The sequence below is a fragment of the Pteropus vampyrus genome, unplaced genomic scaffold (assembly GCF_000151845.1).
Source record: "Pteropus vampyrus isolate Shadow unplaced genomic scaffold, Pvam_2.0 Scaffold144, whole genome shotgun sequence".
Lineage (NCBI taxonomy): Eukaryota > Metazoa > Chordata > Mammalia > Chiroptera > Pteropodidae > Pteropus > Pteropus vampyrus.
The window spans coordinates 2,212,191-2,226,058 of NW_011888925.1; the positions used below are offsets into that span (position 1 = coordinate 2,212,191).

General features: G+C 58.9%; 1 protein-coding gene across 1 annotated transcript in view; it reads right to left on the reverse strand.

Moving 5' to 3' along the window:
• The window catches only part of NRXN2 (neurexin 2), an 87,345-nt gene that overhangs the window by 20,733 nt on the left and 52,744 nt on the right, over window positions 1–13,868 (reverse strand). Inside the window, exons 14-15 of the mRNA XM_011368969.1 lie at window positions 7,371–7,552; window positions 2,517–2,688 (exon numbers count right to left, since the gene is read on the reverse strand). Coding sequence (XP_011367271.1) covers window positions 2,517–2,688; window positions 7,371–7,552 — 354 coding nt within the window. The remainder of the gene's footprint in view (window positions 1–2,516; window positions 2,689–7,370; window positions 7,553–13,868) is intronic.

Genomic DNA, 13,868 nt, shown 5'->3' on the forward strand with positions numbered 1-13,868 from the left:
GATGGCCAGAAGGGAGTCAGGTGCGGGAAAAAGAGGGAGGGCGAGCGCACAGGCAGAGGCAGAGAGGCAGGGGGCATTCAAGGACCTCCCTGTGCTGGGATACTTGCGTGTGTGTCTGTGTGTAGCTGTGGATTTGCCCATGAGTGTGCCCTGAGAGGGAAGGAGGGATGCACGTCTGCCTCACCGGAGCACATGACAATTCTAAAAGCTCTGTTTGTTGAGCCCTTCCTCTACGCCACACCATTCTAGTGCTTTCCTTAGGTTATCTCAGGAATTTTCACAGTATTATTACAAGATAAGTATCATCCCCACCTTTCAGAGGTGGAAACTGAGATTCAGAGAGGCTACATGACTTGTCCAAGGCCACGCAGTTTCTCACTGGGAGATCTAGGTTTAAAAGCCAGGGCCTGCTAACTCAAGGTCCCTGAGCTGTGTCTCTGTGCTCCCTAAGCGTCTGGGGGCCTAGGCTCTCAGCCCACCCACACTGTTAACCGGACCTGCTAGCGCTGCTCAGGTGACACCCGGCTTGTGCAGAGGACCTGCTCTCAGCATGCACGCAGGCAGCCACCAGGTGACTCCACTTTGCAGGTGAGGGGGCACCCAGCAGTCTTCCCCACCCTCAGCCAGGGGACAGCAGGCGTGACTCCTCCAACCGGGCCTCTGCCCTGCTGGGCTCCAAGGGGAGGCTCTGGACCCAAGCTGGGGCTTGATGTGCTGAGGCCTTCATGGCCCCACAGTCCAGCCCTGTCAAGAGCAGGCTGATGTCTTCACTGCTACAAAGGTTACTCTGATGTGTGTGTGGCTGAGAGAGAGAGAGAGAGAGAGAGAGAGAAGTCTGATGCCCATTGGCCGATCACACCCACGTAGCCTGACCTGTCGGTGTCTGTGCATGTGTGAGACTTAGCACAGGAGCATTTGTGTGTCTGAGTGACCGCACACGTGCCCAGGGCCTTGGTGCAGGCTGCCGCCCCTCTGCAGGGCTGAACTCTCCTTGTGTCTGCCTGACGATGTGAATATTTGCAGTCACTCATATGCCTGGGGTTAGCCTGTGTATCCATCAGCCTCTGTATTTATTAGTGCGCCATGTGGTTCTCTGTGTCCAGGGGCTGCCCGCGAATGTTCAGGTGCGAGCCCACATGATTGTGAGTTGTGAGCCTACACTGGCATATTTTCTCCAGCACGAGTGGGCCCATGAAGTTTACACACCGGCACCTTTCACTGCCTTCTGCCCGCACCCCTCGTGGTCAGCGTGGGGCAGCTTCTCTGCCTCCACCTCAGCTGTCACTTCTGCCTGAGAGAGGAACGGAGACCGCAGATGCTCTCTCCGCTTCCCAGCCGGCCCCCGTGTATGTGACTGTGCAGCGTGGCTCAGCCTGTATCTCTGCATCTCTGCTTCCGCGCTTCTCCCCTGCAGTGGCTCGATTTCCCCTCCCTCTGTATCTCCCGCACCGAGGCTCCCTTCTCCTCCTCCTGAGGCTCTGTCCACCTCTCCTCTCGCTGGCTGGGTCCGCGCGACGCTGTCTCCACGTATCTCTCTGCATCACCCTGGGAGCTGCCTCCGTCTCTGCTTCTGTCTCGGCGACTATGTCCGTATCTCTCCATCGCTCTTCCGGTTTCCTCTCACTCTGAGGCTCTTTCTCTGCCTCCGTCAGTATCTTGCAGTCTCTGGCTCCTGATTTCTTTCAAGTCCTCATCCCCGTCCCTCCTCTGTCCTCCTCAGACCTTGGTTTGTCCTCAGCCACCACGGCCGTTGAACTGGGTCTGTTTACAGTCCTGTGCTTGCCTTCTCACCCCCCACCCCCACCACCAAGGCTGCACGCCACCTGCAAGCAGGGGCTGCGTCTCATCTACCTCTGAGTCCTCGGGGCCTAGCACGGGACCTGACGCCTAGTAGGATGTTAATAAAGGTTTGTCAAATGCACTTGACCCCACTTTTCACTCTTGTCACTTGTTTCTCTGTCTCTTTCACCATGTCCCCTACTTCCTGAGACGCTAGGGTTCCTTTTCTTTGGGTCTCTGTGGTTATTTCTCTTCCTTTATCTAGATCCCCTAATATGGAACTTTGACTTGCTCTTCATAAAGACCTTGGTTCGTTCCTTATCCTGTCCCTGGAAACCGCTCTGCCTCCTTGCCAAGATATGTTTGCGATTATTTCCGATTCTTCGCTACTTGGTTTCTGCGTCAACCTCCCCGTTCCCTCTTGTCCCTCAAATTTGAACTCACCCTTTCCTCAAGCGAGTCAGATTCTCCCTACCTCTACCCTTCCTCTTCTCTTCTCCCTCATTCCCAGACTGGACCCCGGCCTCGCAGCCTTCCCGGCTTAGCTCTGCCCTCTCCAAATCCAGCCAGGCCCACTTTGGTCCCGCCCCAAGCCACGCCTTCTTGTAGACTCGCCCCGCCCACAGCCGGAAGCCTCTCTGCTTAGCCCCGCCCCAGATGCAGGCAGTCCTCCTATCAGAGGCCGCCCTGCCCGCCCCGCCCCTCCCACCACACCTCTGTGTACCCAGAGTGCCTACCTGCCGGGTACCTCTCATTGACTGGCCAGCTGTCCACCTGCAGGGTGGCATTGCCACCGCTTCGAGTGAAGCGCACCACGTGGTATTTGCCGTCGCTCACGATGGCGTTGGGCTCATCGATGGTAATGTCATCCGTGCCCACATTAAAGATCACCCCCACGGTGCCCTGGTCCTGAGGACAGGAAGGTCGAGGTCAGCGACCAGGAAGGAGCAACCCTTTAACTCCTTCTAGAATTCTACCTGTGACCACCACCGGCCCAGCTCCACAGCACTTCACAACTTTACGAGGCACCTCTCCCCCATTCAGGCCTTTATTGGACCCTCTCACCTGCCCAAAGAGGTGAGTAGGCTCACCCCTCCCTCATATGCAGGCAAGGGAGTAACCCGAGGCTCAGAGAGGTCAGGGAAGCCATGTAGGGTGCAAAGCCTGCACCCAGAGCACTTCCACTAACCACACTTGCCTCTTGCCTTTGGTTCGTTCAGAATATTCACAAATTTTTACAGGGCTCCTACTCTGTTCAAAGGCCACTGAGCCCAGGCCTCAGACCGGATGACCAGGACCACACTGGGGACCAGTGGGAGCATAGAGGGCAGAGGTCTCTCTAAGGTACAACCAACAAAGAATTCCCCAGAAGCCCACCCCGTGTCTGGGGAAGGTCTAACCTCTGCTCTCCCCACCATCCCCTGGGTGCTCCCCACCATTCCCTGGGTGCTGCCCACCAACCCCAGCCTCCTGTCCCCTGCGTGCTCAGCACTGAGCAGGTCCCTTGGGGGCTCCCGCACCAGGGCATCAGCCCACCTCCCCTGGCGGCCCCTCTGGCCCCGTGTAGCTCAGACCTGAGTGTGGGGAAGGAGGTGGGGAGCGTCTGAACTGCATGTTTTAGAGGGTGACGGGTATGGAAAGAGATCAGGGAGACAAGCCATGTTGGACTTAGTAAGGAAAGGTGAGCATGGGTGTGTAGGGTAGAGGATGGGGCTGGGAGCTGGAAAGAGACAGCAGGGGACAGAATGTGACACAGGCCTAGAGAAGGGAAGTAGTCAGTGTGAGCAAACTCTCGGACCCAGGCCCCAGGTTCCACACAGGACCTGTAGCGAGAACCCTGCGGAGGCCACCCAGGATCCAGGCCAGGAAGTTACACTGATGGTGCCAGAATGAGAAGGAGAACTTCACTGAACCCCTAAAACATGCCAGGCCCCCTCAGGTACTATACAAGCAGGTTTTCTTCATCCCCACAGCAACCCTCTGAGAAAGCTTACAGCATCCCCATTTTATTGAGGAGGAAACTGAGGCTCAGCGAGGTTAAGGGACATCCCCAAATCTCACAGCTCACATAAAAGGAACCCCAGATTTGAACCGTAGTTGGTCTGACTCCAAAGCCAGCGTTCTCTCGCCCTTACCCGCTAGTCTGGGGAGACACTGACTCAAATCGCTGGGTGTGGGCAGGTGACGTAAGAGGCTACTGAGGCCAACCGACCTATGAAACCGAAGATGTCTGAAGAAGTCAGAGGAAGGCCCACGAGGCTCTAAACCAGGCCCCTATTCCATTCCCCTGCCCTTCCCAGCAGCCCTCCTGAACTCAGCCCCCCGTGTCCCCACACCTCCTCCCACACAAGGCAGACACTGGCACAGGTTCCCTCAGGCCCCTGAATCACACAGTCACAGGGACCCAGATCGTCCAGAACACATTGCACTCCTGGGGTCTTCCTGAAAGACTGCTCTCACCGGGTCCGAGCATGAGGAACCATTCAGCTGCCACCTCCTGCGTCCAGTGGCACTGGGGGTGGGGACAGGGTGGCTCACAGATGGGGCAGGGATTGGGATTTCGAGTTAGCGGGCAGGCGTGCCGCTGTGGCTCGCTTGGAAACCGATGCCCTAGCCCTTCCCCACTTATGAGTCCAGTTCTCCCCCAACTAGAACCTGGGAAAGGACGCCCTCCCCCCCACACCCCCACGCACACGCACACAGTCATCCATGCTGCAGCATCTCTCCTTCTCAGATGCAGCAGAGCAGGGAAACTGAGGCTGGGCTCACCTAAGAAAAGGTACTAGCAAGCCCCACCCATCTACCTCCCACAACTGACAACATCCCGGGGAGATCATCTGCTCCCACGCACGTGAGGGGAACGGCGATGCTCCCCGGTACTATTGTTAGTGATAGCATCACCCAGAATAGCGCCAGCCCCTTGGCCGCCTCCGAGGGTTTCTCCCCACGAGGCTCAGCTGGGCAGTGAAGGCGGTCAAGGAGCAGATGCAGCCGGGGAGCCGGGCGGGCAGAGGGCCAGCCGGGGCGGCTGGGAGACAGGACACCTGGGTTTCCTAGGAGGCAGCAGAGCTCAGAGCCGTGCACTCCGGGGGAGAGGCAGCTCCCCAGAGCTGCTCCCGACGTGAAGTCAGTTGTCACTTCTGTTAAAGTCATTAATTCCTAATTCCCCAATTACCTCATTAGGCGGCGGTGGGGAGAACGCGGCCGCTCCTACAGCAAATAATTATGGGAGTCAAAATTAATTTGGCAAAGTGGAGCGACGCTTTATTAGAAACGTCAAATTGCTTTTTTCTTATTTTGCTGCCGCCTCCCCACTCTCTGAGAGCTGCTAATGACGCTGCGGTGGGAGCTGATGTGTCACCAGGGGAGGAGGGGGCTCGGGGCTGCCCCCAAGGGGCTGCAGCCCATCTGGTGCCAACTCTCCCCTGACAGCTGTCCTGTCTCGTGGCTCCCACACTTCCTCCAGGGCCCCCCACCCTAATCGGGCACCCCCTCCTCCCTGCCCTCTGCAGCACTAGGTGCCAGGCTTTCTTCCTCCATAATCCTGCACCAGGTGAGGCCTGTGGGCACCTCTGGGAGAGGAAAGAAGGCGCCCTCTTCTCCCTGCACCCTGATCCCCCCGTACTCTCTCCTTAGCACTAGGGGAACCCTGTCCCCTAAACCGACAGGCGCAGAGACGCACAGATCGACATTAGCTAACATGGGGTATCAGCTGACACCGAGTGCTTCCTAAGGGCCGGGGGGTGTCATAAGTGCTTTATACACATCATCTCATTTAAACCTCCCAGCATCCCCCCTGTCCACCACGCCACCACGCACATGAGGAAACAGCCTGGAGAGGTGGGGTGACTTCACAAAGACAGAGGAAGGAAGTGGCGGAGTTGGGACCCAAACCCTGGCCCCCTGTTCCAAAGCCACGCGTAGCCCCTCGTGACTGGGGAGCGAGAACAGGAGCCCTCGCTCACGGGGCGGGGGCGGGGGGGACACAGGAACACAGTCCCACGTGGCCCTCATGGTCGGGAGACGGAAACAATAGCAAACACCCCTCTGCCGGGAAACACGAATACAGAGCGACACGCCTGACCCGAGGCCACAAGACACCGCCTCTCTCGTTACCCCCCATGGGCCCACCGCCTCTCTCGTTACCCGCCATGGGCCCCCACAGTCACACCATAACTCCCGACACAGTCACCCCGGCCCACACTGTCACACAGGGATTCGTGCTATCTGCAGCCTCGCTGTCTCCTAGAAGACACTCTGTCCGTCTCGCTCGCACGGGCGCGCAACGCCTGGGCCCTCTCCCCAGGCTACTGTCAGCCCTGTCCCCCCCGCTCCCTGCCCATTCTCCGCCGCCCTTACACTCCAGCTCCGCTCCGTCCACAAGACATCTCTCCTCACACCTCCTTCCTTCACTCCCTGGTGCTGGGGGAACGGTGTACCCTAAAAAGCTGTTGTGTAAGGTGGGGCCAGTAGCCACAGTCCCAATCAGATGGAGAAGTGTCGGAGCCCAAACCAGCCTTCTCCTCTGGCTTCCTTGCTCCCTTCAAAGCCCAGGGACCCCCACCCAGACCTTTCCAGCACACGGAGCCTGGCCAGCCTGCTCAGCCCTCCCAGCTCAGAGGCCCTGGCCAGGGTCAGCAGGATGCAGGCAGGGAAAGGAGGCAGCTGTAAAGGGCTGTATGGGTGGAAACAGAGATTGAGGTCAGAGGCCCAGGTGTTAAAACTACGGGGAGGGGACAGAGGAGAGGCTAAGAGCACAAATGAGAAGGAGCAAAGCCAGAAGACAGGACCAGAGATGGGAAAAGGGCCGAGGAAGAAAAGGGGGCTGCCTGAAGACGAGATTAAGGATAAAAACTGAGGAGAGGAGCCGCAGGTCTGGCAGGAGGCCCAGAGGAAGGCGCTGGGCAGGAACAGAGGCTGAGGAAGCGAGCAGGCCCAGGGAGGAGCTGGGCAGAGGAAGGCAGAGCTGGGTGAGACCTGAGGTCAGGGTGGGGATGCGGAGCTGGGCCTAGAGGTCAGAGAATAGTGAGCGCAGCCAGAAAGGCTGTAGGGTCAGAGGGTGGCTGGGAGGGCAGAGGTCATGGAAACAGAGATCAAGGACGGGGAAGAGGCAGGGGCGGGGTCTGAAGGCAAGGTGAAGAAGCAGGGATGGGCCGCCCGGAGGTAGGGAAGTCTAAGGAGGGGGCAGGAACAGGTGCAGAACACAGCGGGCTGCCCTAGGCCGTCCTGGAGTGAGCGGGCAGCGGCCCAGGGCAGTCATGCACGTGGGGACATTTCTGAAGGCTGCAGAATGGCCTGGAACACTCAGGGAGACCCTTGACTTCATTCAGAAAGGTCAGAAGACACAGACGGTCTCAAGGAGCGGGGAATGGGGGAGCTTCAAATCAGCAGGGTGACTCTTACGAAGCCTTATGAAGAACGGGTCTCAGGAGCAGAACTGCCAAGAGGAAACCCCAGGAATTGGGGAACAGAGGTTGTCAGGGCTCCACACAGGGAAAGAGCGGAGGTACCGGATCCCTCGGCAATGAAGGAACTGACTGATTTGGGGTCGGAAGACGGGGCAGTCTGGGGCCGGGGCCCGGGGTCCTTACGATGTGCAGCTGCAGGTAGTCCCCGAGGCCGGAGGCGCTGTCCACCCGCACCAGCACGGCGCTCCGCTGGTGCGTGCTGAAGCCCACGGCCAGGCGGTCCATCCTCGTGCTGGGCCGGTCATTGGGGGGCCACGTGTAGGTGATGAGTGCTCCCCCCTTCCCAAAGATGTACGTGGTCCCGGCTGCAGAGAGAAGGAAAGGGAGAAGGAGATGAGACATCAGGAGGTCAAGATCAGCAGGTCCTCGGCGCTGGGACAAGAGTCCTGCGTGCAGGGCTTTAGCTGGGATGCCCACGGCAGCCACCGGGCCCCGCCATCCTGGGAAAAATGGCCAGGTGGGTGCCCAGGTGAGAGCCTGTGCACGCGCACCGACAGACGCAGCTGCCTCAACAGGAATTCTGGTTTTAATTACAGCAAAACAGACACGTAACAGAGAGAGTGACCCAGAGATCGAGCCCAGAGAGAGGCTGCAAGGGGACCAAGAGGATCCTGCTGGGGTCAGGCAGGATCCGAGGGCCCTAGGCCTGATCGTCTGGACTTCTCCCAGGGCTGGCAGAGGTGACAGATCCAAGGTGTGTGCTTCTGTGGGGCCAGAGCTGCGCAGGGACCAAGGCCAAAGCAGCCCCAGGCGATGGCAGGAGGAGGAGCAGGGGCTGGTTCAGCTCTGACTCAGCCCACGGGTTGGCACCGCTCCAACACCTGCCCCCACCCCTCCCAGGCCTCTGGAAATCACAGTCCCAGTTCCCCCAGGACTCTCTGCTTCCACTCCCAACGAGGAGGCCGCCTTAGTCCCAAAACAGGGGGATCCTATAGCCCTGCCCAGAAAAGAACAGGTAGACATGGAGTGGTGGGGGGATCGAGATTGACAGCCAGACGAGGAAGGAGGCAGAGACAGATGGACAGAGAGGGACAGAGAGAGGTGTAGGTGAGAGAAAGCAGGAGAGTGGGAGCCAGAGATGAAGGCTCCCTCTCCCTGCCCTCCCCCACCCCACCCTCTCTCCCCCTGTCTCCTCTTCTCCATCCGGCTTCCGGGGGCGGGTGTGAGGTCCCTAACGATCTCAGCCCCGAAATAAACCCCATTAGTCTCCATGTTCCCTCCTGCGGCTCACTAGGCTCCCTGGGGGTGGGGGGGCAGACTGATGGCTGGGGTGGGGGTGGAGGGCTGGTCACCCAGTTTCCAGGAAGGGAGGCTTGTTTAGAGGCCTAGAGGACCAGTACTCCGGGGCCTTCAGAGAAGGGAAGAGAACAATCTTGCATTCTTTGGAACATAAATGGGAGATGAGATTCATAAAGTGCTTAATTGAATAATTAGCCATAACGACTCCTCTCAAAGCACTTTTTTGGGGGAGAGTGTTCAGGGGAGGACTTATCCAGAGAGGAAGAGAGAGGCAGATGGGGCCTGGGAGCAAAAGCCTGGAGGAGGCCGGGAGAAAAGTGGGGCCTCGAGGGTGGGGCAGCTCTGGGTGGGGTGGAAACCTGGGGTCAGGGAGCTGGGAACCTGAGGGGGACGGGAGGAGCACCTCAGGGGTCTCTCCCCTCAGGGGATCACAAGTCCTGCTGTAGTTCGGGCAGTGTAGTTCAAGGATGGGGGCTCTAGCTCAGGAAGCTCCCAGGCCCCCAAAAGAGGGGACTCCTGAGAGCCTTGGAAGGAAGCACTGTCTGCAGACCCAGGGAGGAGCCAAGGGGAGAAGGACGTCGCCTGGATCCTGGAGTGGCAGTGAGGCCAGCAGAGGGCTGGGCTTAGGGGGAGCAGAAGCTATTCCCCAGAGCTCCTGTCATCAACGCCCTCCATCTCCCCAGGAAGGGCCAGAGCAAAGAGATGATCCCCCCGGGGCCGGGCAAAGGTGAAAGAACCACCTAGATGTCTAATAACTGACATCTGACATCTCGCCACAGTGCGAAAGCACCTCCGGCAGACAGGGGGAGCTTGGCTCTGCCCAGCGCAGACCCAGGTGTCTTCCTACCTGGGGGCCCCCCCTAAGGCCCAGTGCCGAGGGCTGAGCCAGGATTAGGGTGGAAAGTTGGATGGGGGTGGGGTTAGCAGTGAGCACTCCCCCACCAGGGGTGGGCCACCTGCCTGGAAAGGGCGGGGCCTGAAGGCCAGGAGCAGGGTAGGCCTCAGCTGGTAGCAGTCTCTCCACTCCCAACACTGCAGCACTCTGAAAAATCGGCTGTTTCCATGGCAACTGTAATATCCAGGGTCCTCCCTTCCCCCTCCACTCACTCACAAACTACATGGCCAAATTTGGGGGGGTGGGGAGGGCCAGGGGAGCTAAGACGCTGACCTTCCTCCACGCAGCCCCCTCCCTGCCTTCCTGACCAGAGGCTGCTGCCTCTTCGCCCCCTGGGCTCCAGGGCCTCCCGGTCAGACAGAGAAGGGGCTACTGGATTTCCTGGTCACTCAGACCGGCAAAGTAAATGTCATCTACCTGGGGCCTGTCCCAAACCTCCCAGGTCTCGGGGAGAGGAGGCCCTTTCTCTTCACTTTCCCACCCAGGAACCCAGACAACAGCACATCGCCCTACAGAGAGCCCTGCCCAAGCCCGGGGAGGGCCTGAGATGCAGGCAGGCGAGATGCCCCATTGGGCAGCGAGGCCCCAGGGATCAGAGGCGTCGGCGGCGGCGCCCCACGCCCCACGGCACACACATCCCCAGTGACGCTCCCACAAGCCCCACACCAGCGCACAGGAGACGACGCACCCAGCTGCACACAAAGGCCCAGTGTGGAGAAGCAGGCACCCCGAGAGGAGATGCCAAGCGGCCGGGAAACATGGCGGTAAGCGCACGGAGACAGGCCGTGCGGGCGGCGAGGGCAGGGGCCTGGCCCGCACCGGCCAGGACGGAGCGCACGTCCCCGCCCCCAAGGCCCAGTGCGCACGGGCTGCCCGCCCCTGCCGCCCCTTCCCCAGCCCGGGCCCTGCTCAGCCAGGCCTCCTCCGGGATTGATTATCCAGCTGTTCTCACACTGCAGCCAGTTTATTACGCGGGGCGGGCCTGTGAAAGCCTAAGGGCGTTTATTACTCTGTGGGGGGTTCGGGCGGAGAGACACTTCTTGGGCCGCAGAGGTGGAAGATGGATGGTTTATTGGACTGGGGCGGCGGTAATTACCCTGAGGAGACGTTTCTCTCCCCAGCCCCGCGCGGCCGCCAGAGGGCGCCGAGGGATGGGTGGGGAGCACAGCGGGCGGGGGGCGGGGCTCCGCCAAGTCCCTCCCAGGTCGGCCCCTCCCCAGATGGGCGCCCGCGAAGCCGTGCTCAGCCCTGGCTGCCCTACACCTAGGGGAAGGCAGAGACATGGAGCCCAGGCCTCTAAACCACATCTGTAACCTCTGAAAGGTTCCAGAAAGGGCTCGGGTGGCGTAGAGAGGGACCTAAGCCAAAGCCCAGAACACTGCCCTAGGGCGGTCCAGACCGAGTTTTTGACCTTCCCAGGAAAAAGCTAGTGAACCACATTGTGCATAACATTTCGGGGGGGGGGGGGGGGGGGCACACCTCCGAAGCCCAAGAGAAGAGATCTCTGGCCCACCAACCAGAGGCCCAGGGCTGGCACCCGATACAGTCCGCTCGGTGCCTCCCAGACCCAGAAATTCACCGATCCAGTAAAACACTCCAAATGACCAAGAATCTTCCATACAGTTTCCACACACCTGCATTCTAGAAAGAACCAACCAACCATTAATAATAGTTAGCGAACCCAGACCCAAACAACATAATCATCCCACGTAAACACCCCACGGGGAAAGGCCCCTGTGGTGAAAACTATGAGGGCAGACCCTCCCTCTGCCCAGCTCCCTGCAGCATCAGAAGCCATGACAAAAATCTTCTGGTAGATCTAGAATCATGAGAGGATAAAATGTCCCACGCGATCTAGAAAAGCTGCGCTCCTGGGTGTCCGCAGCCCACCCCAGCTCTGGTACACAGACCCTCGCAACCGAGAAGGGTCTCCACAGATCCGATGCCTGGGCTCAGCTCTCTCCTGATCTAGAATCCCAGAACAGTATCCCCGCAATTCATAAGCCCGTTCTTGGCCGTGAACCATTCAGGTAGAAATCCAAGTGAGTACACCCACATCCAGAATCAAAATAAATGCCAGCCCCCTTTATAACCTGGACGGATGACTCCAGAACCCCTGGAAGCTACTGACCCAGAACTGAGCTGGGATTGGCTTTGGAGGGTACCAGAAATGAAGGTCGAGGGCCGAAAATCTCCTCAAGAACTCTCAAACCAAAATCGGGGTCGAGGACCAGGAGAGTGTCACCATCTCAGGCCATTTTTAGGACCCAGGTGTACTGATCTGCCTGTGTCCAGACCAGCATCAAGTACAGGAGTGTCATGGGGGTCTGGTGAGTTGGTAGGGATATTATGTAACAGGACATTACGGGGGATGGAAGGGTAAATGGAAGGAAGAGTGAAGAGAAGGAGAGAAGGAAGGCAAGGAAAAAGGCAGCGAGACCCCAAGAAAAGGGAAGTAGAGAAGCAGGGGCAGAAAGTCAGGCTACCTCACACTGGAGGGTGCTAGGGAGATGTTGGGGCAGAGGAAAGGTCTCCCCGGACTTAGGAAGGTCTCCCACGCTGGCCTCACCCTCTAGCCAAGGATCTCAAGAGAAGCGTGTCCTTTCGCCTCCCCCGGTGGCTAAGGTGAGCGGAGGTAGGGTTCAGCCATGACAGGTGGCTTTCTCTCTACTCTTCTATCTGACCCTTCTCCTTCCTCTCCACCTCCGCTCAGTCTCCCACCATCACTGTCCTGAGCACCCTCCAGCTCCTCCTCTGCTTCTGTGTGGCACTGGGCAGCCATTGGCGCTCTGGGGGCAGTTTTTCTCTCCTCTGCCCAGCAAGGGGGTGGCCATCTCCGAGGCAATCCCAACACACGCGTTCCATAAGTGCCCCCTTTCCTCCATTTTCTTTCCCTCCCACCCAGCTCTTAATGACCCAACCATGGCTCCTCCACCGAGCCTTCCTCTGGCACTCCAGCGCCCAGGCCCCTCCTTCCAATCTGCTCATCTTCCGGGGCCAGCGCCTCTCTCCTTTCCCGCCCCCTTTCACCAGCTCTCCTCCTCACCCTACAATGTTCTCCCCCGGTGTCCCTGGCTCCCCTTTCCTATCTCGCCCCTTGGTGCCTCTCCTCATTGCCCAGGAAGACCATGTCCTCTTGGGCCCCTTTGGGAGCCACACTGGGTCTCGAGAGAGCCAGAGGGGACAATAAAGAGGAGGGAAGAAGGCGCAGAAGCCCAGAGAGCTTGTGGGGAGGAACGAAGTTAAGGTCAAGAGCAAGGTGCGGGGTGGGCAGCGGCAAGAAGAGAAAGAGACGGAAGACGGCTGCGTGGAGAGGACCCCAGCTGGGACAGGGACGAGACAAGACAAGGCTATACTGGGAAGAGAGAAGAAAGCAATGAGGAGGGGTCTGGCAAGGGCCACTCCTGGGAACTGGATGAAGAGAGAGTGGAGGCATAGAACACTAGACACAGATAGAGTAGGAGGAAAGCAAAGACTAGAAAAGGGATGGAAAGATGGGACGCGGTATGGAAGAACAAAGACACGGAGGCAAGGATGGACAGATGAAGAACAATAACGGGGGGCAGAGATCAGTGCAGAAATGGGAGCCCGTGCGGGGCCTAGATGGGGCACGATGAGGGCGCAGGCATGGAAGGCGAGGGAGAAACAAAAATGGAGTAAATAAAAGGAGGAGGAGTGATGGACGAACGGAAATGGGAAGCGATGGAAGGACAGAAGTCGCAGGCGACAAGGGCACAGAGGGAGCACCGGGGAAGGCACAGTGACTGGAGGTGACGGGAGTCGAGATAAAGGGTGACGGGAGCATGGACATGTCAGCACACCAAGATGGCAGGTGATGCGACGGGAAGCGGTGGGAGGAAGGAAATGGGAGGTGACGAGGGGCTGCGACGGGGGCCGAAGGTTAAGGGTGACGAAGTAGGAAAGTGGGAGGTGGTGGAGAGCTGAGATGGAGGTGACGAGTGGTACCGTGCGGGAGGTGAGAAAGGGGTAGCAGTGGAGGGAATGGGGTACCCCACGGAATGCGATGGCCAGGTACAGAGAGGGGACGTGATGAAGACACGAGAATGGGAGGTGACGGGCGTCTCCAGGATGGGATGGGAAGTGACAGGAGCTCTGAGATGGAGTGTGAAGGAGGGGACCGAAGTGGGACGTGATGGAGTCTGACGTGCAAATAAAAAAAAAAATGGGAAGAGGAACACACGGGGGAGGTAATGGAGGGTACAGAGATTGGAAAGTATGGGGGTACAGTGATGGGGAGCGAGGGGGGCATGGAGAACATGGAGGACAGAGGTAGAAGGTGGCAGAATGGGAAGCAATGGGAAGAGATGGCGGGCAGGGGATCTGAAGGGTCCGAGATATGAAGAGACGAGGGGCCTGAGCTGGGAGGTGAGGAAGGGCAGAAACGAGAAGCGACAGAGGTCAGAGATGGGAGGCGATGAGTCCGAGAGGGAAGGTGAGGCGGGTTTTTGAGAGGGAAGGTTAAGAGG